Source organism: Oncorhynchus gorbuscha, linkage group LG11, assembly GCF_021184085.1.
Source record: "Oncorhynchus gorbuscha isolate QuinsamMale2020 ecotype Even-year linkage group LG11, OgorEven_v1.0, whole genome shotgun sequence".
In the NCBI taxonomy this organism is placed as follows: Eukaryota; Metazoa; Chordata; class Actinopteri; order Salmoniformes; family Salmonidae; genus Oncorhynchus; species Oncorhynchus gorbuscha.
Genome location: NC_060183.1, coordinates 30,363,186 through 30,388,523, shown reverse-complemented (window position 1 = coordinate 30,388,523; position 25,338 = coordinate 30,363,186). Strand labels below are relative to the sequence as shown.

The window sequence follows — 25,338 nt, the reverse complement described above, 5'->3', positions numbered from 1 at the left end:
GCTGGGACCGAGAGACTGGAAAAACAGCTATCTCAAGGCCATCAGACTGTTAAATAGCCATCACTAGCACATTAGAGGCTGCTGCCCTATATACATAGACTTGAAATCACTGGCCAGTTAAATAATGGAACACTAGTCACTTTAATGTTTATATATTTTGCATTACTCATCTCATATTTGTATATACTGTATTCTATCCTATTCTACTGTATCTTAGTCGATGTTGCTCGTCCAAATATTTATTTAGTCTTAATTCCATTCCTTTACTTTAGATTGTGTATATTGTTAGATATTACTGCACTGTTGGAGCTAGAAACAAGCATTTCGCTACACCCACAATAACATCTGCTAAACATGTATGTGACATATACATTTGATTTGAAGTGGCTATTTGAGGGTCTAATTAGCCCCTACACCCACTAATTTTCACTCCCTCTGCTTTGGGACATTTGCATATGTCGGAGGAGCGCGTGAATGCGCAAATGGAAGGACAAGGGGAAGGGGGTGACATGGAATTCAGCCTTTCCATAAACAACCTCAACCCCCTCCCCTAGGCACTTAATCTTAAAGGGGAAGTTCAGTGTTTTTCAACTTAAGGTTTTTCACCCTGAAAGTATTGTATGAGCCATGAGAATCGTATTCACGGTTCGGTTTTCTCTGAACAGCCATTAGTCTTCAGCTAAACCTAGCCGACGCTAGCAAAAAATCTAGGAAAGTGATGGGGGCATTCAGTACTTGTATAAACATGGCCAAAACAACTGTAATCAACTCATTATTTGGTTTGACGTTACCTGATTTAACCTTTTTTGTACAGTTCCGCATGTCATGTCCCCATCAATTTCAGATTTTTTTGGCTAGTGGTGGCTAAGGTTAGCAGGACTTTAACGGCTGTTTAAGCTCATCCACCTACTCCGATCTCAGTACATAGGGGTTAGGGGCTGTTAAAGGGCAGGGCCTGGAAAGACATGTTTTGCTACTATCTTGTAATCTGTATATGAGTGGAAGCAGTCTGTAGGATCCCAGGTTTGGGGAACTAGGGACAGGGGTCTCAGGTCACAGAAAGAACAGGATCTGAGCGATGTTTCTGGATCTCCGCCTGCCCTGAGGCGTCCAGGTTCCCGGGCAACGAGGGGAAGCGGAGGCTGCCACTTAGTCTGGACGTTTCCATGAGAGACAGTGACCGCTTGACCATCGGCTGGGAGGAGAGTGGCACGGTCGGCTCCATCTCCGGGGTGGCGGACATGGTGTCGTCGGACTCTACAGTCAGATGGATACCGCTGGACAGCGACTCCTGGGATTTCAGGGGTAACTTGAGGTCAGGCTGGGCAGAGCTCTACAACAAAACAATCAAGGGTGAGTAATTCAGTCACAGGTTGGAGGTTTAACTGCAGTAACACAGCTTCTGTGAATGTTTCAGGTGCTTTGACAGATTTTGTTTTTGTGTTCACCATCAGAATTCCTACCTGCGTGGATGCTTGGTTGTCTATCTGTATGGGTGGGATCTGGTACATGGTGTGCAACACTGGCGCTCCCGTCCCATATAGGCCAGGTGAGTCTATGGCTGACACAGTGCTGTAAGCGGGCGGTACCGGCGTTATCTGCCTTTGGAGCAGCTGCAGGATGACGTTGATATCGGCAGTCATTTGAATCTCCAGTCTGGTATTGGAGGGATAAAGGGGGCAGAAAGAGGGAAGGAAAAGGAGGATTACTAAGTAGCCATGTATTCACTGTTGCCATTAAAGACCTTCCAGATAACGACCTTCCAAGATAACTGGAATGTCTCTCTTGTCAAAGTTAGTCTAACTCCATAAGCTCCAGTTTGTTAATGTGGGGAGTGGGGGTACAGGAACTGCTTTTGTTTGAATTGGAAATTGTCCCTTTGAAGGTAAAGTATAAATGAAAACATTTTACTGAGTTACAGTTCATAAATCAGTCAGATTTCGTATGACTGAGAATACAGATATGCATCTGTTGGTCACATACCTTTAAAAAAAAGTAAGGGTGTGGATCTGCGAACAAGTCAGTATCTGGTATGACCACCATTTGTCTCCTATAGCGCTACATCTCCTTTGCATAAAGTTGACTGTGGCCTGCGGAATGTTGTCCCACTCCTCTTCAATGGCTCTGCAAACTTGCAAGATATTGGCAGGAACTGGAACACGCTGTTGTACACATTGAACCAGAACATCCCAAACGTGCTCAATGGGTGACATGTCTGGTGCGTATACAGGCCATGGAAGAACTGGGACATTTTCAGGCTCTAGGAATTGTATACAGCTGCTTGCAACGTCGGCTGTGCATTATCATGCTGAAACATGAGGTGACGGTGGCGGATAAATGGCACGACAATGGGCCTCAGGATATCGTCACGGTATCTCTGTGCATTCAAATTGCCATGGATAAAATGCAATTTTGTTCATTGACTGTAGCTTATGCCTGCCCATACCATAACCCCACTGCCACCATGCGTCACTGTTCACAACAGCAAATCGCTCACCCACACAAGGACATTCATCTGTGACATCTGCCCGGTACATGTGAAACTGGGATTCATTCATGAAGTGTATACTTCTCCAGCGTGACAGTGGCCATCCAAGGTGAGCATTTGCCCACTGAAGTCGGTTACGATGCCGAACTGCAGTCAGGTCAAGACCCTGGTGAGGACGACCACGCAAATTAGCTTCCCTGAGACAGTTTCTTCAGTTGTGCAAAACCCACAGTTTCATCAGCTAGGTGAAGAAGGTGAAGAAGCAGGATGTGGAGAACCTGGGCTGGCGTGGTTACACATGGTCTGCGGTTGTGAGACCGGTTGGACATACTGCCAAATTGTCTAAAAGACATTGGAGGTGGCTTACGGTAGAGAAATTAACATTCAATTCTCTGGCAACAGCTCTGGTGGACATTCCTGCAGTCAGAATGCCAATTGCATGCTCCCTCAATTTGAGACATGTGTGGCATTGTGTTATGGCTTTTATTGTCCCCAGCACAAGGAGCAACTGTGTAATGATCATGCTGTTTAACCAGTTTCTTGATATGCCACACCTGTCAGCTGGCTAGATTATCTTGGCAAAGGAGAAATTCTCACTAACAGGGATGTAAACAAATTAGTGCACAAAATGTGAGCTAAATAAATAAAAAATGATGCATATGGAACATTTCTGGAATCTTTTATTTCAGCTCAGGAAACATTTGATTTCAGATGGTATCAGCCAGCGTTGCACCCTAGGTAAGTTGAAAATAAGCTAAAACGTGCAGGCTCAACTGTTTGTCTGGCTCAACTGTTGAAAATAGTTTTGTAATAGTAAGCGTGTTGTTCCTCGCACCTGTTGAGCTGTGACTGTAGTAGTTCCAGTCGGGACTCCAGCTCACTGGGCCTCTCCTCTATGAACGGGGGCGGGTGGTATGAGGTCCGAACCGAAGAGGAGCGCCACTGCCTGTTGGAGTACTGGACCGACTGCCTCTCTGGCCAGTATTGAACATACCCAGACATGTTCGGTGAGAGGTTAGAGGTGGCTGGAAACATTTACAGTGTTGTTGATCAACTGATGTCTTTTTGAATCTTTTGGGATTTTGAATCCGCAACCCTCCGGTCCAGTAATGCTACATAACATACAATTGAAATGGAGGTACCATACTGCTCATACTGTACCTGGTTGAGACCTGTCCATGGGGGCCCCTCTGCCCACTGTGGCGCCACTAGGGGGCTTCAGCTGCACCACTGAGGGGGAGTATTCCAGCCAATCGTCGTCTGGAGGGTACAGCTCCACCTTGCCCCCTTGGGTTAGGGGCTTGTTTAGGTCCTCGCTGGACTGGGAGCAAGGCGACTCACAGCTGCAGCCCTCCTCCCAGTGGGGCTGTGGGACCGAATGGCGTTGGCGGTAGGGGTACGGGTCATCTTGGTCCATGCCGTCTGTCCAAATGTGAATGTTAAAAAAATGTCCATACAGCTAGCTTGCTTGATACATACAGACCCTGATTCAACTAATCAACTTAACTTACCAGGACCGTTGCGACAGTCCAGGGAGTGTCCCCTGTGTCGTGGCTTACTACGACTGTATCCACAATCATCACCAGAATCATCAGCCAACAGTAATGGTGGGACCTGGTCAGCCTGACATACAGAAATAGCAAGACACAAACTGAACACATCCCAATACACTGATACAGTGCCAACAATCCCATTTCATTGGACACAGTGAACCAAAAGGATCTTATTCACCAATACCATAAATATCCCAAATAAAAGTGTACATTTTCTCAGTTTAGCCACGTGTGTGTGTGTGTTTTTTCTTCTTACGTCTCTTAGGTCAAAGGTGAACTCCAAGTTTGCCCAAAAGTTGTCGGCAAAGCCTGGATAAATGTCTAGAACTTCGAGCAGGTCATCCCTCTGAATCCGGTGCAGGTCACAGTAAGTGATGGCGCGCACGTCAGAGTTGGACTTGCCTGGCTCTGCATACATGTGGATAGGCTCCCCAAAGATGTCATTCTTCCCTACAGGATAGAGGAAGGGAGACAGTGAGAGTAAATGAAGGGGGGTGGCATCACTTATCTCATCACAGATGGCTGTTATTTGAAAGAATTCCGATCTATAGGATGTAGTTACTGTATATAATTCACATCTGTTTAAGAGGAAACTATTTAGCTGTGGCCTGGCTGGTCTAGTGGCAATGCCGCAGCCTCCAGCACACGTCTACGGTGTCGGCATAGGTTCGAGTCTGGCCTACGGCCCTTTGACAACTTCACTATCCTTCCCCCACTGTCATTCTATATCTGTTCAATAAAATCAGAAAATACCTTAAATAGAATAGAGCATGATCTTTAGAAACTACATTTACATTTCTAAAATAGTTTGAAAGACATCAATGACTAACATATAGCTAAAGTCAATGCAGCAGATCTGACACTTATTTTTTTAAACTAGGCAAGTAGGTTAAGAAGAAATTATTATCTACAATGACGGACTACCAAAAGGCAAAAGGCTTCTTGCGGGGACGTGGGGCTGGAATTTAATTTTTTTTTTTATATAGGACAAAACACACATCACTTCGAGAACACAACACTACATAAAGAGAGACCTAAGACAACAACATAGCATGGCAGAAACACGAAAACTCAGCATGGTAGCAGCACACAACATGGTACAAACATTATTGGGCACAGACAACAGCACAAAGGGCAAGAAGGTAGAGACAACAATATCACGCCAAGCAGCCACAAGTGTCAGGAAGAGTGTCCACGATTGAGTCTGTGAATGAAGAGATTGCGATGAAACTGTCCAGTTTGAGTGTTTGTTGCAGCTCGTTCAAGTCACCAGCTGCAGCGAACTGAACAATAGATTGCATAGCCTTCCTTACCCAGTATGGCCACCACGACATCATCATGAGTGACCTGGATGGTACCGCGAGTGATGAAGAAGAGAGAATTGAGGATGTCTCCAGAGTGGATGAGTGTATCCCCTGGTGGGGCATGCACAGTCTTGAAGCACATTGCCAGAGCTCGCAGACAGGCCTTGCTGCCCCCCCGGAAAGCCTTGCAGTTTTGCAGCAGACTGCGGTTCAGGTGCAGACATATATCAGCCTGCAAGCACTCTGGAAAACCCTTCAGCACCTTGGGAGGAAGATGGAAAGTCAACATAAATGTCAAAATCAGTCATTTTGCAATAGGGCATTCTCACTGTAAACTGAGTTTTCAGCACTGCAGTTTATTACGCTGGATGCCTTGGGGATTTGAATAGATTTGTTGACCAGAAGATAGTCTACAGGTATAATGCTTTATAACATGTTATAAGCACATAGCCTTTATAATTTCTTAAGGCTTATAATATGTTATTTCTCAATGTACTACACCTTAACTGACCGAAAATGGCTGGTGTTTAGTCAGGATCATGATGGCAGGATAATAAGACATAAGGAGGTCATACATGCTCATGATAAGTCTTACAATGCATTATAACTGCATCATAATGCATTATACCTGCAGGTTTTACGTAAAGTGTTACCGAAGAAAGTGTTTCTTACGAGTTTGGTGGCCGGTTTTCTACTCACTGCATTCATGTCAATGCCATTGGTGTAGGACCAGGCGTGCTGGAAGTACTCCTCCAGGCGGTTGCGAAGCCCGCTGGGGATCTGGTGGAAGCGGATAAACTCCTTGACCCGCAGCATCTGGGTGTGGTAGCGCGTCGTCCCTGAGTATAGGCGCTGGATGATGGCCGACACATTTCCAAAGATGCTGGCGTACATGAGAGCTGGAGGATGAGGAGGAGCCAATGGGGCTTAAAAAGGCTTATGTCAACAATTGCACGTTGATAATGCAGTATAAGTGACATAATAAAAATATCTTGCAGTTGTTGACATAAGTATTTATGAAATGTGCTACTTTTGAATGCAGTGTGTATGGATTGTGAATGTTCTTCTGAGTAAATGGAACATTTAGGAACTTACAGCCGATAACCATAACACAGATGGAGAAGAGCTTCTCTGAGTTGGTGTTGGGGGAGACGTTCCCAAAGCCCACACTGGTCAAGCTGCTGAAGGTAAAGTAGAGTGCAGTGATGTAATAGTCCTTAGCGGACGGACCCGAGCCAGGTTCACTTGCGTTGTACGCCTTGCCCAGCTGCTCAGCCAGGTTGTCCAGCCAACCCGTCTCAGTGTAGGGCCTCTCCACGTAGCCAACAGCGTACCAGATACAGGCCAGCCAATGGGCGATGAGCACAAAGGTGCACATGAGCAGGAAGAGGACAGCGGCCCCATACTCCGAGTAGCGGTCGAGCTTCCGCGCCACACGAACCAGCCGAAGTAGCCGCGCTGTTTTCAGCAGGCCAATCAAGGTGGCCATCTTTAGTAGGTGGCCATTTATTGAGAATAGTAGCGAGAAGATGGGAAAATAGATGCAGAATGAATTGATGGGAAATGGCTACAGGTTACTAGCAAATTTGGTTTGAAATAAGTAACACAGGAAATGTTCATGCTTGTTGTCCCTAGTGGGATCTGATACCTGCTCTCCCACGGGAGAAACCAGCATCTTGACCATTAGATCAAAATTCTTTCTTGGACTGATGGCAACTGATTTTTTTTTTAAATTGCAGACATGGTTACCTCATCACGAGACCATGTGACCAACTCATGTCCGCTAAATCAGCTTGAACCTTTATATCGTCTTATAAGGGTTATAATATGTTATGCCTATCTGGTTTGTATTTATTCAGGCTCATTGAGAGATTATCCCACTTTTGATCTCTTATTAAAGGCCTAAAATGCTTCAAGTAAAGGGGTTAATATTCATCCCAACTTGCTTTATTCTCACCTCGTCAGACCCTGAGCGGAAGATAAGCAGGTCGAAGGGTAGCGCGGCAACCAGGTCGATGGCAAACCACCCCTTGAGGTAATTTACAGCGATCTTCCACGGCTGGGTCACCACCTCGTCGTTGGGGTTGACGAACGTTGTGCGAAAGTTGATCCCGATATCCACGACGAACAGCACATCCACCATGAGGTCCACCATGTTTAGTGGATTGCAGGTATAGCCACAACGCCGCCGCAGCGAGTCCCCACGCTCATCCAATAGGAAGGCGGCCGAGTAGGGGGTGAAGAGGGCTGTGTAGAGGACCAGGAGGAGGATGACCCAGTCCCACGCCGCTTTGACGGGGCTGTAGTGCAGCATGGTCCATGCGTGGGTGACCGGGGCCTCGATTTTGTACTCCGGCAGGACGTCAGCACCCAGAGACAGAACCTAACAGAGATCCAAATTATATTTGAGAGTTTCATTAGCATAGAGTGGGGCCAGAGGCATTCAGCAAGTGCTCGCACACCAATTACTAATCAATACTTATTACTTTGTTAATTCGATTTGAATTAGTGCAACCTGCTGTAGCCTATTGATTGATTGTGTATATGTCCACGTATTTCTTTTCTCAGTAAACAGATACGGTGCCTTGAGAAAGTATTCACACCCCGTTACCTTTGCCACATTTTGTGTTACATCCTGAATTTAAAATGGATTCAATTTCGACATTTTTACAATTTAAAAACGGAAATGTTTTTAGTCAATAAGTATTCAACCCCGTTGTCATGGCAAGCCTAAATAAGTTCAGGAGTAAAACTTTGCTGAAGTCACATAAGTTGCATGGACTAACTTTGTGTGCAATAAGTGTTTAACATGATTTGTTTAATGACTACCCCATCTCTGTACCCCCATAAACTAGGCCCCTCAGTCGAGCAGTGAATTTCAACCATAAAGACCAGGGCAGTTTTCCAATATCTTGCAAAGAGGGGTACCTATTGGTAAAATAGTTTTTTTTAAGCAGACATTGAATATCCCCTTTGAGCATGATGAAGATTATTTACACTTTGGATGGTGTATCCAGTCACTACAAAGATGCAGTTGCCAATGTACCCAGTCACTAACTCAGTTGCTGAAGAGGAAAAAGCTCAGGGATTTCACCGAGGCCAATGGTGAATTTAAAACCGTTAGAGGTTAATGGCTGTGATATGAGAAAACTGAGGATGGATCAACAACATTGCAGTTACTCCACAATATTAACCTAATTGGAAGAATGAAAAGAAGGAAGCCTGTACAGAATAGAAATATTCAAACACATGCATCCTTTTTGCAACAAGGCACTAAAGTAACATGCTGACCAGATCGCCATTGCGTGTATGTTGATTTTTTTCCACCCACACCAGACGCGATCGGGACACACAGGTTGAAATATCAAAACAAACTCTGAACCAACTATATTAATTTGGGAACAGGTTGAGAAGTATTAAAAATGTATGACAAAAGCTAGCTAGCTTTCTGTTGCTAGTTAATTTGTCCTCTACTCTGATGATTAATCCACAGATGAAAGGGTAACGTTAAACTGAGTTAGTTTCTAGTAATCTTCTACAGGCTTGTTCTTTGGACTTTATATGGTGGTTGGCAACCAGCTAAGGTGCATTGCCACAACAGACTGGAGTGTGGACCTCAGTTCAGCTTCCAATCACTCACCTGGGTATATGATCCTAATTACTAATGAGATGGGAGAGGCAGGACTTGCAGCGCGTCACAAATAAAACCAAGTTCTATTTTAGCGCCTGGCTATACAGACGCGCGTGAGCAGTGGGGGTGTAATGATTGAATAACATGTATGTGTAAATGTATTTTGCAGCACATGAGACGTGAGCTGTGTGGTCAGCACACAGTTGCTACGAAATTGCTACGCAAATAACTTTGTCCTGAATAGAAAGTGTTATGTTTGAGTCAAACCAATACAACACATTACTGAGTATCACTCTCCATATTTTCAAGCATAATGGTGGCTGCATCATGTTATGGGTATGCTTGTATCGTTAAGGATTTGAGTTTTGAGGATAAAAAGAAACAGAATGGTGCTCGGCACAGAAAAAACCTAGACAACCTGGTTCAGTCTGCTTTCCATCAGTAGGACAATAACCTAAAACACAAGGCCAAATCTACACGAGTTGCTTACCAAGAAGACCGTGAATGTTCCTGAGTGGCCAGGTTACAGTTTGGACTTAAATCTACTTCAAATCTATGGCAAGACCTGAAAATGGTTCTCTAACAATGATCAACAACCAATTTGACAGAGCTTGAATATTTTTTAAAATAGTAAATAGCCAAATGTTGCCCAATCCAAGTGTGGAAAGCTCTTAGAGACTTACCCAGAAAGACACAACTGTAAGTCAAGTGGTATAAATACTTTCTAAAGGGACATGTTACATAGAGGGTGAGATTGAAATAGGCTCATTTATACTCACATTGATGTACATTTCTGTCTATTGTATTCACTATTCAAAAACATTCAAATATATATTCAAGCACTTCCTCCACCATGTACTACATAACAAACACACACAAAAACAACAGTTCATAAAGAACAAGTTTAAAAGTTTTTACTTGTTACTTAAAATGTTTAATCTTACCTTGTTGTTTCCCCATTTATCCTATTGTGTTTTTGGTTAGCCATGGCTAAAGTTAGTTGAAGTTGGTGGTTTAAACCAACACTGGATTACAGTTTCTCCTAGCCCACTTTAAGGGTCAAAATAAATGTAAATATATATTAAAAAAAAATATATTGTCCTTTAAAGGTCTAATGCAGCTGTTTTTATCTCAATATCAAATGATTTCTGGGTAACAATTAAGTACCTTACTGTGATTGTTTTTCAATTAAAATGGTCAAAAAGAAACAATAGCTTCTTAGCAAAGAGCAATTTCTCAGGCAAGAATTTTGCTAGGACTGTCAGTGGTCTGAGTGGCGAGGGGAGAACTAGTTTTTAGTTGCAGAGTTTTGGAACTCTTTCTTTTTGGTCTACTAACTAATTGACCGCCTTAACAAAGCCATCCAGACCAGTTCTTATGGACAAAGTAGTCAACTATTGTCTATCACAACCCCAGCATAGCAATAGTGTCGCTGATGAACTCCAGATCACATAGAAAAGACAACAGATAGCTAGCTGTAAGGTATTTTCTCCCTTTCACATTTATAGTTGGAGAGGAATAAGCGATATTGCTGTCTGATAACCTTGTCTGTGATTATGTTCATAATCAATCAGGCGTGAGATCGGGGGAACACCTGTGTTTACAAACTGACTCTAGTCCTGAAATACTGTCCCATCTGGTGGACGTCTGTGAACTGACTAATTTGCATAAACTGTTGTTCAAAGCAGCATGTGGTCCTGCCTCTCATGAGTGCCGCACCCCGACAAACACACAATACTGATTAGTGATGTTCGGGTTGATTCATAACCCACTGTCCCAACAGTTTAACTGCGGGCCCAGCCTGGACTCAGACTAGACATAGTAACATAGTAAACGTAAATTGTTTGGTATGGTTACATAAGACAGATGGTTACTTACTTACAAATGTACATTTCTATATCATAACACTATATATGTTGACATCAAAGTTAAAGTTTCTGGCGCAGGCGTTCCGCAAGCGACCCACCTCAAAAACATCCGGTGAAATTGCAGAGCACCAAATTCAAAATACAGAAATAGTCATAATAAACATTCATAAAAAATACAAGTGTTATACATTGGTTTAATGAATAACTTCTTGTTAATCCAGCCACTTTGTCAGATTTCAAAAATGCTTTACGGCAAAAGCAAACCATGCGATTAACCCTAACCCTAACCCTAACCCTAACCCCTAACCCTAACCCCTAACCCTAACCCCTAACCCTAACCCTAACCCTAACCCTAACCCTAGCGACCGCAAGCGACCCACCTCAAAAACATCCGGTGAAATTGCAGAGCACCAAATTCAAAATACAGAAATAGTCATAATAAACATTCATAAAAAATACAAGTGTTATACATTGGTTTAATGAATAACTTCTTGTTAATCCAGCCACTTTGTCAGATTTCAAAAATGCTTTACGGCAAAAGCAAACCATGCGATTATCTGTGGACAGCGCCCCGCTTACAAAAGCATACACACATTTTACAACCAAGTAAAGGAATTACAAAAGTCAGAAATAGCGATAAAATTAATCACTTACCTTTGAAGATCTTCATATGGTTGCAGACACAAGAATCCCAGCTACACAATAAATGTTTGTTTTGTTCAATAAAGTCCCTCTTTATATCCCAAACACTCAGTTTTGTTGGCGCGTTTTGTTGGCACATTTTGCTCAGTAATCCACTGGCTCCAAGGCGGTCAAAACATGCAGACGAATACATCCTAATAGTACCGGTAAAGTTCATCGAAACATGTCAAACGATGTTTATAATTAATCCTCAAGTTGTCAATTGTCTAAATAATCGATAATATATCACCCGGACAATAATGTATTCAATAGAAAGGAAAAACAACGAAGGGCGCACAATCGGTCACGTGCGCAAACCAGCTCTGCATTCTTCCTCAGTCCACTGACAAAAATAGTCTCATTCTTCTTCATTTTTCAGAAAACAAGCCTGAAATAATGTCTAAAGACTGTTGTCATCTAGTGGAAGCCATGGGAACTGCAATCTGGGTCCTAACCCATTAGATACTGTATAGGCATTCAATTGAAAATACCCACATCAAAAAAATCCCACTTCCTGGATGGATTTTCCTCAGGTTTTCGCCTGCCATATCAGTTCTGTTATACTCACAGACATTATTTTAACAGTTTTGCAAACTTTAGAGTGTTTTCCATCCAAATCTATGCATATCCTAGCTTCTGGGCCTGAGTAACAGGCTGTTTACTTTGGGTACGCTTCTCATCCAGATGTCAAAATACTGCCCCCATGCCATAAGAAGTTAAGAAACTGTTAGTTTCAACCTTTGATTCAGTGTCATTTTGATTATGTCTACTCTGCTTGGTATAGTGGGCTATCAAAAAAAGCTGGAAAAGACAATTCAGGTCATGCAAAAATAATGTTCAGGTATATCCTGAATGTCCCCCCCTAGGACCCACATAGGGGTACAGGAGTTACACGAGATGGGCTTGTTGCCTTTAGTCTAGAGTGGACCTTTAAACTTAATCATATGTTTGACATCTTAAATGATAGTGTCCCAGGTTATATGAAAAAACACATTGATATGGTCTATAACCAACACAGTTACAATACCAGAGCTAGTGTTATGTCTTGTAAAATCCCAAGAGTAAACAGTATTGCATGGGAGCACGTTTTTCTGTACAGGCATTTGTCTATGGAATAGCATCCCCTGGGAGATCAAGCAAGTAGAAATAGCTTTAAAAAAGCAGGCAAAGGTGTTAATTGTGACAAGGTTGTCAAAGTAAGAGAAACAACTCCACTGCCCCTTGTGCCCCCTACTGCTGGTCAAGTGTATTTATTTGAATGATAGGTATATAATAATAATAATAATAATAATATATGCCATTTAGCAGATGCTTTTATCCAAAGCGACTTACAGTCATGTGTGCATACATTCTACGAAATGAATAGATTGTTTTCATGTGAAATGAATATGCCTACCTCCTCATGCCTTTTGCACACAATGTATATAGACTCTTTCTTTCTTTTTCTACTGTGTTATTGATTTGTTTATTGTTTACTCCATGTGTAACTCTGTGTTGTTGTCTGTTCACACTGCTATGCTTTATCTTGGCCAGGTCGCAGTTGTAAATGAGAACTTGATCTGAACTAGCCTATCTGGTTAAATAAAGGTGAAGTTAAAAAAAATATGGTTGATTTAAGGTTAGGGAAACGTGCAGTGAATAATGTATTTATGGTTGTTTGTAAAATTGAGGACCACTTTGGAAACCGGCGTTTTAATTAATGCAGTCAAGTGATATGATATACTCTGGGTCCACATTGTATCATTTATTGTATATGTCTGTTACCCAAAATAAATTAAATTCGACGTCTAGAAACCCAAAGGTTGACTTTGAATCTCATCACGGAGAACTTTAGCATTTTAGTCAATTAGCAGCTTTAACTACTTACTACTTTTTAAGTTACTTTGCCACTACTTAGCATGTTAGCTAACCCTAACTCTTTTAGCTAACCCAAGCCTTAACCCTTTAATCTAATTGATAAACTTAACCTTAACCCTAACTCCAACCTAGCTAATGTTAGCCACCTAGCTAGAATTCATAATTTATCATACATTTAGCAAATTACAAATCATTGTACGTTTTGCAAACTCCTAACATATAATATGAATTGTAATTTATAACATATCATAAGAAATGGGTGATGGACATCCACAAATGAATACATACCCTACCAAATGGAGTGTCCCAGATTTACATACAGAATAATACAAAATACTCAGACCAGTTTGGCGGGCCGGTGGGTTTAGGGTCATGAAATATTATTGTGTGGATGAAGAGAGTGCTGGGCGGGATGAATAACGAGAAAACAATACATGAAAAAAATATATCAAATGTATAATTGTTGTGCAATTTATATCCATCATTTTGGTTTTTCTTTCATTATTTTTAGGCTATCTAGCATTACTGCATAAGCTTTAGGGCCTAACTTTACATGTGCCAAATAGCCTACATGCCAATCGCTAAACATTTACATTTTTTTACATTTAAGTCATTTAGCAGACGCTCTTATCCAGAGCGACTTACCTTATGACATCCAGTGGAACAGCCACTTTACAATAGTGCATCTACATATTTTAAGGGGGGGGGGTGAGAAGGATTACTTTATCCTATCCTAGGTATTCCTTAAAGAGGTGGGGTTTCAGGTGTCTCCGGAAGGTGGTGATTGACTCCGCTGTCCTGGCGTCGTGAGGGAGTTTGTTCCACCATTGGGGAGCCAGAGCAGCGAACAGTTTTGACTGGGCTGAGCGGGAACTGTACTTCCTCAGTGGTAGGGAGGCGAGCAGGCCAGAGGTGGATGAACGCAGTGCCCTTATTTGGGTGTAGGGCCTGATCAGAGCCTGGAGGTACTGAGGTGCCGTTCCCCTCACAGCTCCGTAGGCAAGCACCATGGTCTTGTAGCGGATGCGAGCTTCAACTGGAAGCCAGTGGAGAGAGCGGAGGAGCGGGGTGACGTGAGAGAACTTGGGAAGGTTGAACACCAGACGGGCTGCGGCGTTCTGGATGAGTTGTAGGGGTTTAATGGCACAGGCAGGGAGCCCAGCCAACAGCGAGTTGCAGTAATCCAGACGGGAGATGACAAGTGCCTGGATTAGGACCTGTGCCGCTTCCTGTGTGAGGCAGGGTCGTACTCTGCGGATGTTGTAGAGCATGAACCTACAGGAACGGGCCACCGCCTTGATGTTAGTTGAGAACGACAGGGTGTTGTCCAGGATCACGCCAAGGTTCTTAGCGCTCTGGGAGGAGGACACAATGGAGTTGTCAACCGTGATGGCGAGATCATGGAACGGGCAGTCCTTCCCCGGGAGGAAGAGCAGCTCCATCTTGCCGAAGTTCAGCTTGAGGTGGTGATCCGTCATCCACACTGATATGTCTGCCAGACATGCAGAGATGCAATTCGCCACCTGGTCATCAGAAGGGGGAAAGGAGAAGATTAATTGTGTGTCGTCTGCATAGCAATGATAGGAGAGACCATGTGAGGTTATGACAGAGCCAAGTGACTTGGTGTATAGCGAGAATAGGAGAGGGCCTAGAACAGAGCCCTGGGGGACACCAGTGGTGAGAGCGCATGGTGAGGAGACAGATTCTCGCCACGCCACCTGGTAGGAGCGACCTGTCAGGTAGGACGCAATCCAAGCGTGGGCCACGCCGGAGATGCCCAACTCGGAGAGGGTGGAGAGGAGGATCTGATGGTTCACAGTATCGAAGGCAGCCGATAGGTCTAGAAGGATGAGAGCAGAGGAGAGAGAGTTAGCTTTAGCGGTGCGGAGCGCCTCCGTGATACAGAGAAGAGCAGTCTCAGTTGAATGACTAGTCTTGAAACCTGACTGATTTGGATCAAGAAGGTCATTCTGAGAGAGATAGCGGGAGAGCTGACCAAGGACGGCACGTTCAAGAGTTTTGGAGAGAAAAGAAAGAAGGGATACTGGTCTGTAGTTGTTGACATCGGAGGGATCGAGTGTAGGTTTTTTCAGAAGGGGTGCAACTCTCGCTCTCTTGAAGACAGAAGGGACGTAGCCAGCGGTCAGGGATGAGTTGATGAGCGAGGTGAGGTAAGGGAGAAGGTCTCCGGAAATGGTCTGGAGAAGAGAGGAGGGGATAGGGTCAAGCGGGCAGGTTGTTGGGCGGCCGGCCGTCACAAGACGCGAGATTTCATCTGGAGAGAGAGGGGAGAAAGAGGTCAGAGCACAGGGTAGGGCACTGTGAGCAGAACCAGCGGTGTCGTTTGACTTAGCAAACGAGGATCGGATGTCGTCGACCTTCTTTTCAAAATGGTTGACGAAGTCATCTGCAGAGAGGGAGGAGGGGGGGGGGGGAGGAGGATTCAGGAGGGAGGAGAAGGTGGCAAAGAGCTTCCTAGGGTTAGAGGCAGATGCTTGGAATTTAGAGTGGTAGAAAGTGGCTTTAGCAGCAGAGACAGAGGAGGAAAATGTAGAGAGGAGGGAGTGAAAGGATGCCAGGTCCGCAGGGAGGCGAGTTTTCCTCCATTTCCGCTCGGCTGCCCGGAGCCCTGTTCTGTGAGCTCGCAATGAGTCGTCAAGCCACGGAGTGGGAGGGGAGGACCGAGCCGGCCTGGAAGATAGGGGACATAGAGAGTCAAAGGATGCAGAAAGGGAGGAGAGGAGGGTTGAGGAGGCAGAATCAGGAGATAGGTTGGAGAAGGTTTGAGCAGAGGGAAGAGATGATAGGATGGAAGAGGAGAGAGTAGCGGGGGAGAGAGAGCGAAGGTTGGGATGGCGCGATACCATCCGAGTAGGGGCAGTGTGGGAAGTGTTGGATGAGAGCGAGAGGGAAAAGGATACAAGGTAGTGGTCGGAGACTTGGAGGGGAGTTGCAATGAGGTTAGTGGAAAAACAGCATCTAGTAAAGATGAGGTCGAGCGTATTGCCTGCCTTGTGAGTAGGGGGGGAAGGTGAGAGGGTGAGGTCAAAAGAGGAGAGGAGTGGAAAGAAGGAGGCAGAGAGGAATGAGTCAAAGGTAGATGTGGGGAGGTTAAAGTCGCCCAGAACTGTGAGAGGTGAGCCATCCTCAGGAAAAACGCTTTTAGGAACCGTCAGAAAAAGTTAACCTTGATCCAATGAAGCAAAAAGGACAATGTTTGAGTTTAATTCAGTAAGGGAAAAGCTGTGAAATAGAGAGTTGAAAATAAAGAAAAGGGAGGGCCAGAAAAGTAAGGTTTGGGAAAGATTTGGCGTAATGGAAATAGAGGATGATAGCAATGCCTATGTTACAGTATGTGTGATGATTGTGAGGCGCTATACACATTCGACTGTCACAAGATTGGGACTTCAAATAGGCCTAAGGCACGCCACGGTAGCTTTAGCCTACTGTTCAAATAGGTTAAATGGAAACTGACATCTGAACACTGACTGCATGTCTATAACCTATCCTTAATATTAATTCCTGCAGAATTAACTATTTCTTGCAGTAAAATGATACACCAAATGTAAAAAATTTGACTCGGAATAAGAATGTGCAGTTAGCACCTCTAAAGATGTATATATCTTTATCAGCATCATAAAAGCTAATAGTATTTTAACCACATAGGATTTCAGTTGGGCCTAGATGCATATTTTATTAGAAACATGTCATTTTCACGGCTTACTGTTTCATATTATTTTGTTGTTATTTATTGCATTTTCTCCCTGGTTCCTAAATGTCTTTGCTCCATGAAAGAAGCAGAGATGACAAAGTTTTTTCTGATGTTAACTAAATTGAAGCATTCATTCATATCATTTATGACACTATTCTGGTAGGCAAGGGTTTATTAGTCTCCTACACTCTACAAATTAGGGGTTCAACAAATGTTCTTCTAAGATCTAAGGTCCTCAACGTTCTTGTCACTGAAAATAGCCCCAAAAAGGTTCTTCCAAGAACACCATAGGAGGTGAGATTCATTGAGGAACTGCCTTAGTTGGTGGGGGTTCTTGCAGGACACTAACTGCACAACTGAAATTTTGGAATTGAAATTGAAAGGACAGCAGGTGTAGGCACTTAACTGAAACAATTGAATATCTCAATTTAAGTGAATGCACCGGCTGTCCTTTCAAATTCAAATCCAAAAATGTTCAGTTGGGCGGTCCTGTAAGAACCCCCACCAACTAAGGCGCAACACAATTCAACAGATGTATTTGGCATGCTGACTGCAGGAATGTCCACCAGAGCTGTTGCCAGATAATTGAATGTCGTTTTAGAGAATTTGGCAGTACGGCCAACCGGCCTCACAATCTGCAGACCGTGTTCAAACACGCCAGCCCATGACCTCCACATCCAACATCTTCACCTGCAAGATCATCTGAGACCAGCCACCTGGATAGCTGATGAAACTGAGGAGTATTTCTGTCTGTAATAAAGCCTGTTTGTGGGGGAAAACTCATTCTGATAGGCCCACCCACTGCGGAGCAAGGCCCAGCCTATGTCCTCCCAGGCCCACCCATGGCTGCGTCCCTGCACAGTCATGTGGATGTATTTCAAGGCCTACCTTCAAACTCAGTGCCTCTTTGATTGACATCATGGGAAAATCTAAATAAATCAGCCAAGACCTCAACAAAAAAATTGTGGACCTCCACAAGTCTGGTTCATCCTTCGGAGCAATTTCCAAACGCCTGAAGGTACCACATTCCTCTGTACAAACAATAGCACGGAAGTATAAACACCATGGGACCACGTAGCCATCATACTACTCAGGAAGGAGACGCATTCTGTCTCCTAGAGATTTACGTACTTTGGTGCGAAAAGTGCAAATCAATCCCAGAACAACAGCAAAGGACCTTGTGAAGATGCTGGAGGAAACAGGTACCAAAGTATCTATATCCACAGTAAAACAAGTCCTATTAACGACATAACCCGAAAGGCCGCTCAGCAAGAAAAAGCCACTGCTCTAAAACCGCCATAAAAAAGCCAGACTATGGTTTGTATCTGCACATGGGGACAAGGATCATACTTTTTAGAGAAATGTTCTTTGGTCTGATGACACAAAAATATCACTGTTTGGCCATAATGACCATTATCATGTTTGGGGGGAAAAGGGTGAAGCTTGCAAGCCGAAGAACACCATCCCAACCGTGAAGCACGGGGGTGGCAGCATCATGTTGTGAGGGTGCTTTGCTGCAGGAGGGACTGGTGCACTTCACAAAATAGATGGCATCATGAGGAAGGAAAATTATGTGGATATATTGAAGCAACATCTCAAGACATTAGTCAGGAAGTTAAAGTTTGGTCGCAAACTTCCAAATGGACAATGACCCCAAGCATACTTCCAAAGTTGTGGCAAAATGGCATAAGGACAGCAAAGTCAATGTATTGGAGTGGCATCACAAAGCCCTGACCTCAGTCCTATAGAATATGTGGCCAGAACTGAAAAAGGGTGTGCTAGCAAGGAGGCCTACAAAACTGACTCAGTTACGCCAGCTCTGTCAGGAGGAATGGGCCAAAATTTCCCCCAACTTACTGTGGGAAGCTTGTGGAAGTCTACTTGCAACTTTTGACCCAAGTTAAACCATTTAAAGGCAATGCTACCAAATACTAATTGAGTGTATGTAAACTTCTGACCCACTGGGAATGTGATGAAATAAATAAAAATAGGAAAAATAAATCATTCTCTATTATTATTCTGACATTTCACATTCTTAAAATAAAAGGTTTACCCTAAGACAGGGAATTTTTATTAGGTTTAAATGTCAGGAATTGTGAAAAACGGAGTTTCAATGTATTTGGCTGAGGTGTATGTAAACTTCAACTGTATTTTTGTTCATTATATAAGCAGAAACATATCTAAATTAGGCCCCCTTGTCCCAAAAAAATCTGATGTCTCTGAATGTAGCCTACAGCACAATTTCTATAAGCCAGCAGCATACCATCCTGCATCCTACTGCTGGCTTGCTTTTGAAGCTAAGCAGGGTTGGTCCTGGATGTGAGACCAAATGCTGCTGGAAGTGGTGGTGGCCAGTAGGAGGCACCCTTTCCACTGGTCAACAAAAATAATAACATATAAATATCCCATTCCCCCAGGCCTGCGATTGGGGACATTGCCCTATGTAGGATGCCGTCTTTGTCTCTATTTTTGGGAATGTTAAACAGGTGTCTTGACTCTCTGTGGTCACTAAAGATCCCATGACACTTACCATAAGAGTAGGAGTGTTAACCCCGGTTTCCTGGCAAAATTCCCAATCTGGCCCTCTAACCATCACGGTTACCTAATCATCCCCCTCCTCTCCCCTGTATCTATTCCCCAGGTTGTTGCAGTAAATGAGAATGTGTTCTTCGTCAACTTATCTGGTAAAATAAAATGTAAAAAATATTTGCGGGTTGGTGTAAGCCTCAGATTTTCACTTTATCACATATAGTCAGGCTTGCGGCAGCAGTGTGCATTCATGGATGCCAAGGGGAGGCAGGCTTCCCCAAATATTTCACCAATAAAAATGATGAAATAATTAATTTTGTCTGTGTGGCTGAATCTCACAGGAGAAATCATCAGAGCGCCCCTGTCTGTGTAGGCCAAAATGTGATGCTGTCTGGAACAAAAGATTATGACATGTTTCCACCGTAGCGCTTGATAGATTCCAGCAAGCATTTGGCCTCCCTTTATATAAAAAAATCTAATAATTTGACAATTAGAGTTGACCTGTGCCCAACTGTGGGTCGTCCTGGAGCAGTAAAACAACGTTATGGATTTGGCTTCACACCAATCAAATCACATCTTTGAGCAAATGTCATTATTGTCAGAAAAACATGTCCATTTCTGATCTGCTTGTGTTGATGTTCTGCGTCGCTAGCTTGCTGAAATGGTCCCTTTCCTAAAACCTTGGATGGAGATGGGGATTTGGACTTGTGGTTTTGACTTAATTCTCTGTACATAAGAATGATTATGATGGCGATTCTGATCCAACCATAAATTCATATATTGTTCGAATGGCCTGAGACAAAGTTTGATATGTAGCTGTCATGACGTTGAACTGGGTTATAGGTTTATGACAGTCATAAATACCTCTTCCCCCCTTTTTCCTCTCTCTACCCTACTGAGGTTACATTTAAAAAAAACTTGGTTAATATAGAGATTCTGGGAACATCAGTAGGTGGGGGGAAATTAACTATATTCTGGTAATCCGAACAATTGAACATATGCGGTGGTACTCTACAGTGGAAAGTCTACACATCAGAGTTATCGGATTCACATGGAATTGCTGTTCAATTTAAATGTTTGAATACAAAATTATTTCTGACAGGATGAAATGTGATTTTAGCTTCTAAAATGTGAGATGTGGGTTTCATAAGTTAGGGCTGCTCACTCAGTGGCCCGCCCACGTGAAGAGACAGATGTTGTAAACTATGAAACACACCCCTTTCTCCCTTCCTATATAAAGCCTTGACGACAACATAACTTTCTGTTTTGGGAATGTAGGACGACGGTCCTATGTCAGAATGGTTCAGATAATAACTACAGAACGAAGCCAACATTAGCGTGAGCGTTGGTTGCGAATGGTATGAACTTTGAAATGTATTCATTACTTGTTTACTACGAGCCAGCGGGACATGCAGGAAAATGGCGGACGGAAGACAGGGTGGTGCGGCAGGTGCTGCTTCTCATTCGAATGCTGTAATTTTATCTAAACCATCAGGTGTACGCCGACCCCAGCTAAGTAACTCACGCAAAGAGTTAAAGCGCAATTATGTGTTTTATCTCCAGTACTCTGCCATGATTGTCAGTTATGTAGCTGCTCTACTGATAATCTCAGTGCGTCCTTGCTGGGATGACACAATCAGTCTACTACCGGAGAATACCAACACCAAACACATTGGTTCACCGTTCCACGGGAGCGGACAGTACACAGCATACCATAATGTTCTGAATAATGGCCAAGTCTACCTCGCTCCTTATTATACTGAACCGCTTAGGCGTAACAAACACAAGTCCAACATTTATCGGAAACTGTTAAACTACCTGTTCACTACCCTCCTGCTCTCCGGGGATGTACAACTCAATCCTGGGCCCAATATCACCGAGCCAGTGATACGCACCGGAGTGGAGAGCGGTGGAAGGCCTCGTCCACTGGTCGTCGCCGCTGTGGAAGTGGGTGAGTGCTATGGTCCTATGGTTTCTCTCGACTCACCCGGCTCCAGGATAGATTTTGACTCTTCAAACATACCAGAGTCGCTATATGCGATCCCTGACTCTGCTTCTGGTACGCAAGCTATTTTAATTAGTTCCCCGCATCCAGTGCAGGCGGGAGGGATTGTTAATTGCGCCACCGAACTGCCCCTAATCAAAACGAAACAAAACGGCCTAAACCCAGCCGTCAGAAAACACAGAAAATTGTACTTTTTTCAATGTGTCAATCACTCTCGAGTCATCTGGGACCCACGAGCTAAGCCCAAGGGACTACTAGGGGGGCACTTGAACATTCGTAGTGTCATTCCAAAAAGTGATCAAATTCAACATCTACTCACAGACTCCAACCTTGACTTTCTCTGCCTCTCAGAGACATGGCTCCATAAACACTCTCCATATGCTGCTTTGATTGTGCCTGGCTACAATGTTTTCAGGAGAGACAGGATTGAAGGAAGAGGAGGGGGTGTGATGATTTACATTAAAGAACATATCCGATGTAAACAAATTGAGTGGTCATGTGATAATGAACTAGAATGTATCGGCCTGAACGTTACACTGTCTCCCCAAATGTCTTTTACCCTCATTGGAATGTATAGGCCACCTTCCACCAAAAGTGTGTTTTTTGATCAGTTTAATACCATGCTTAGGGAATGTGATTTTGGGAAAGAGGTCATCTTAATGGGAGATTTTAACATTAATTATGAAGACAAGTGTTGTAGGAAAACGCTCAAACGGATCACTAATACCTTTGACCTTACACAGCTAGTTAAAGGGCCAACCAGGGTGACTTGTTGCTCTAAAACACAGATTGATTTGGTGTTCAGTAATAAACCAGAGAGAGTGACTAAATCATTCAATATGGTTACTGGGCTGTCTGATCATAATCTGACACTTATAGCCAGAAAGCTGTCTAAGAGCAGGTTTAACCTCTACTTTTAGAAAGCCGGATCAACTCAGAATACCTAAGAGTGAATTAAACTATTTTGAAAAAGCAATTAAGGGAATAAACTGGAATGATCTCTTGTCCTATACAGACGTGGAAGCTGATAGTCAGGTTTTTCTATCCACAATCCAGACTACAATAAATGGCTTCCTAAAGAAAATCAAATCCAAACCTGGCCAAAAGAGCACTCTTCCTTGGCTAAATGGAGAAATCTGGAAATTGATGAAAGAACGAGATTATGCTCTAAAAATAGCCCTAAAATCTAAATTAGAGCATGGCAGACGTAGGTTTACCATGTTGAGAAATAAGGTGATAAAAGAAATCAGACAGGCCAAGGCAAACTTTTTTATTAACATAATTGGTGAAGCAAAGGGAAATTCTAAATTGATATGGGAGAATTTTAAAAAGTTAACAGGGAAAGACCATAGTAACACTGCAAAAAGACTAGAAATCATGGTGAATAACAATCTAACACAGGATGCAGTTGAAATAGCAACAGCCTTCAATTCCTACTTTATTGACTCTGTCAGGTTACTGACACAGAACCCCTCCACTGATTTCTTGGGCTCAGTGCTAGTGAATGACACTCAACCTGTCTTCATCATAAGGGAGGTTTCTGAGTCAAAGGTGAACAAGGTGATTAGCTCACTAAAGAACTCTAAAGCCAAAGATGTGTTTGGGATGGACTCTACCTTTCTTAAAAACTACAAAGAGTCACTCATTGGCCCCATTACTAAGGTCACCAACACATCTATTGGTCTCGGTGTGTTTCCAAGGGTATGGAAGTCGGCCATAATAACGGCCATCTTTAAATCAGGCGACTGACGTGAGTAACTACAGGCCCATTAGTATACTACCTGTGGTGTCAAAGGTTGTTGAAAAGTGTGTAGCAGAACAACTGATTGCCCACCTCAACAACAGCCCCTTCACATTACACTCCATGCAGTTTGGCTTCAGAGCGAAACACTCCACAGAAACGGCCAACTGCTTTCTTCTGGAAAATGTGAAGTCCAAGATGGACAAAGGGGGTGCTGTTGGGGCTGTGTTTCTGGACCTAAGGAAGGCTTTTGATACTGTTAACCATGAGATTCTCATCACAAAATTGTCCAAGTTCAACTTTTCCCCTGATGCCTTGAGATGGATGAAATCATACCTTGAAGGCAGAACTCAGTGTGTCAGAGTGAGCAATGAGCGGTCGCCCACTCGTAGCTATGATGTGGGCGTGCCCCAAGGGTCAATACTGGGGCCCCTCCTGTTCAGCCTGTACATTAATGATCTGCCTTCTGTCTGTATTGGGTCTGAAGTTCAAATGTATGCAGATGATACAGTGATATATGTGCATGCAAAGAGCAAACAACAAGCTGCACAAGAACTCACTACTGTAATGGTCCAGGTTACAAAGTGGCTCAGTGACTCGTGTTTGCATCTCAATGTGAAAAAAACTGTTTGCATGTTCTTCACAAAGAGGGCAACAGATGCTACTGAGCCAGATGTCTATGTGTCAGGGGAGAAGCTCCAGGTGGTATCCGATTTTAAGTACCTTGGCATCATACTTGATTCCAACCTCTCTTTTAAAAAGCATGTGAAAAAGGTAATTCAAATAACCAAATTTAACCTAGCTAATTTCCGATTTATACGAAATTGTTTGACTACAGAGGTAGCAAAACTGTACTTCAATTCTATGATACTCCCCCACTTAACATACTGCTTGACTAGTTGGGCCCAAGCTTGCTGTACAACATTAAAACCTATTCAGTCTGTCTACAAACAGGCTCTCAAAGTGCTTGATAGGACACCCAATAGCCATCATCATTGTCACATCCTTAGAAAGCATGAGCTCTTGAGTTGGGAAAATCTTGTGCAATACACCGACGCATGTCTTGTATTCAAGATCCTTAATGGCCTGGCTCCCCCTCCACTCAATATTTTTGTTAAACAGAAAACCCAGACATGTGGCAGCAGATCCACAAGGTCTGCCATGAGAGGTGACTGTATAGTTCCCCTAAGGAAAAGCACCTTTAGTAAATCTGCATTCTCTGTGAGAGCTTCCCATGTCTGGAATACACTGCCATCAGACACACATAACTGCACCACATATCACACTTTCACAAAATGCTTGAAGACCTGGCTAAAGGTCAATCAGATTTGTGAACATGGTCCCTAGCTGTGTGTTGCCACTTTCCATGTTGTCTGTAGCTTGTGAGGTGTGGGAACACTTTGTTGCTTTTATGAATTTTGTTTTGCTGCTTGTTGTTCTATGTTGCTCTGTCTGTATGCTATGTCTTGCTTGTCCTATGTTGCTATGTCTTGCTTGTTCTATGGTGCTATTGTCTATATTGTAATTGTTTTTAATAACCTTCCCAGGGACTGCGGTTGAAAATTAGCCGGCTGGCTAAAACCGGCACTTTTACTGAAACGTTGATTAATGTGCACTGTCCCTGTAAAAATAAAATAAACTAAACTAAACTACAGACGTAATATCTCCTAGCCGTTGTGTTAGCAACCGCAGGTGCAAACGCAGGTTAGGAAGGAACAGACAGAGTATCCCGTCTACCACACAACGACGTTACTACAACGTATACAAATGACCACCAGAGACATTCTTCAAAGGACAAAGGACTCGGTATGGCAACCCGGCCTTCCATCTACCACCAACCTACCGAAGCTCAGAGTAAATATTTATTGCATTTTCCTTTTCCAAATGGGCGGTAATTTAGAATGCATAAGATACTGTATTTACGATAGCACAACTTTTTCCCTTTGTTCCTCGGTCTCCCGCCTTTTAC

The 25,338-nt window shown here is 43.4% G+C and overlaps 1 protein-coding gene across 1 annotated transcript in view; it reads right to left on the bottom strand.

Annotated features, from left to right (window-relative positions):
* Positions 1-264: 264 nt before the first annotated feature.
* The window catches only part of kcnh6b (potassium voltage-gated channel, subfamily H (eag-related), member 6b), a 33,653-nt gene continuing 8,579 nt past the window's right edge, over positions 265-25,338 (bottom strand). The window contains exons 3-12 of the mRNA XM_046369319.1: positions 7,303-7,728; positions 6,441-6,834; positions 6,045-6,244; positions 5,355-5,607; positions 4,298-4,491; positions 4,000-4,111; positions 3,650-3,910; positions 3,324-3,513; positions 1,464-1,656; positions 265-1,333 (exon numbers count right to left, since the gene is read on the bottom strand). Coding sequence (XP_046225275.1) covers positions 1,049-1,333; positions 1,464-1,656; positions 3,324-3,513; positions 3,650-3,910; positions 4,000-4,111; positions 4,298-4,491; positions 5,355-5,607; positions 6,045-6,244; positions 6,441-6,834; positions 7,303-7,728 — 2,508 coding nt within the window. The 3' untranslated portion in view covers positions 265-1,048. The remainder of the gene's footprint in view (positions 1,334-1,463; positions 1,657-3,323; positions 3,514-3,649; positions 3,911-3,999; positions 4,112-4,297; positions 4,492-5,354; positions 5,608-6,044; positions 6,245-6,440; positions 6,835-7,302; positions 7,729-25,338) is intronic.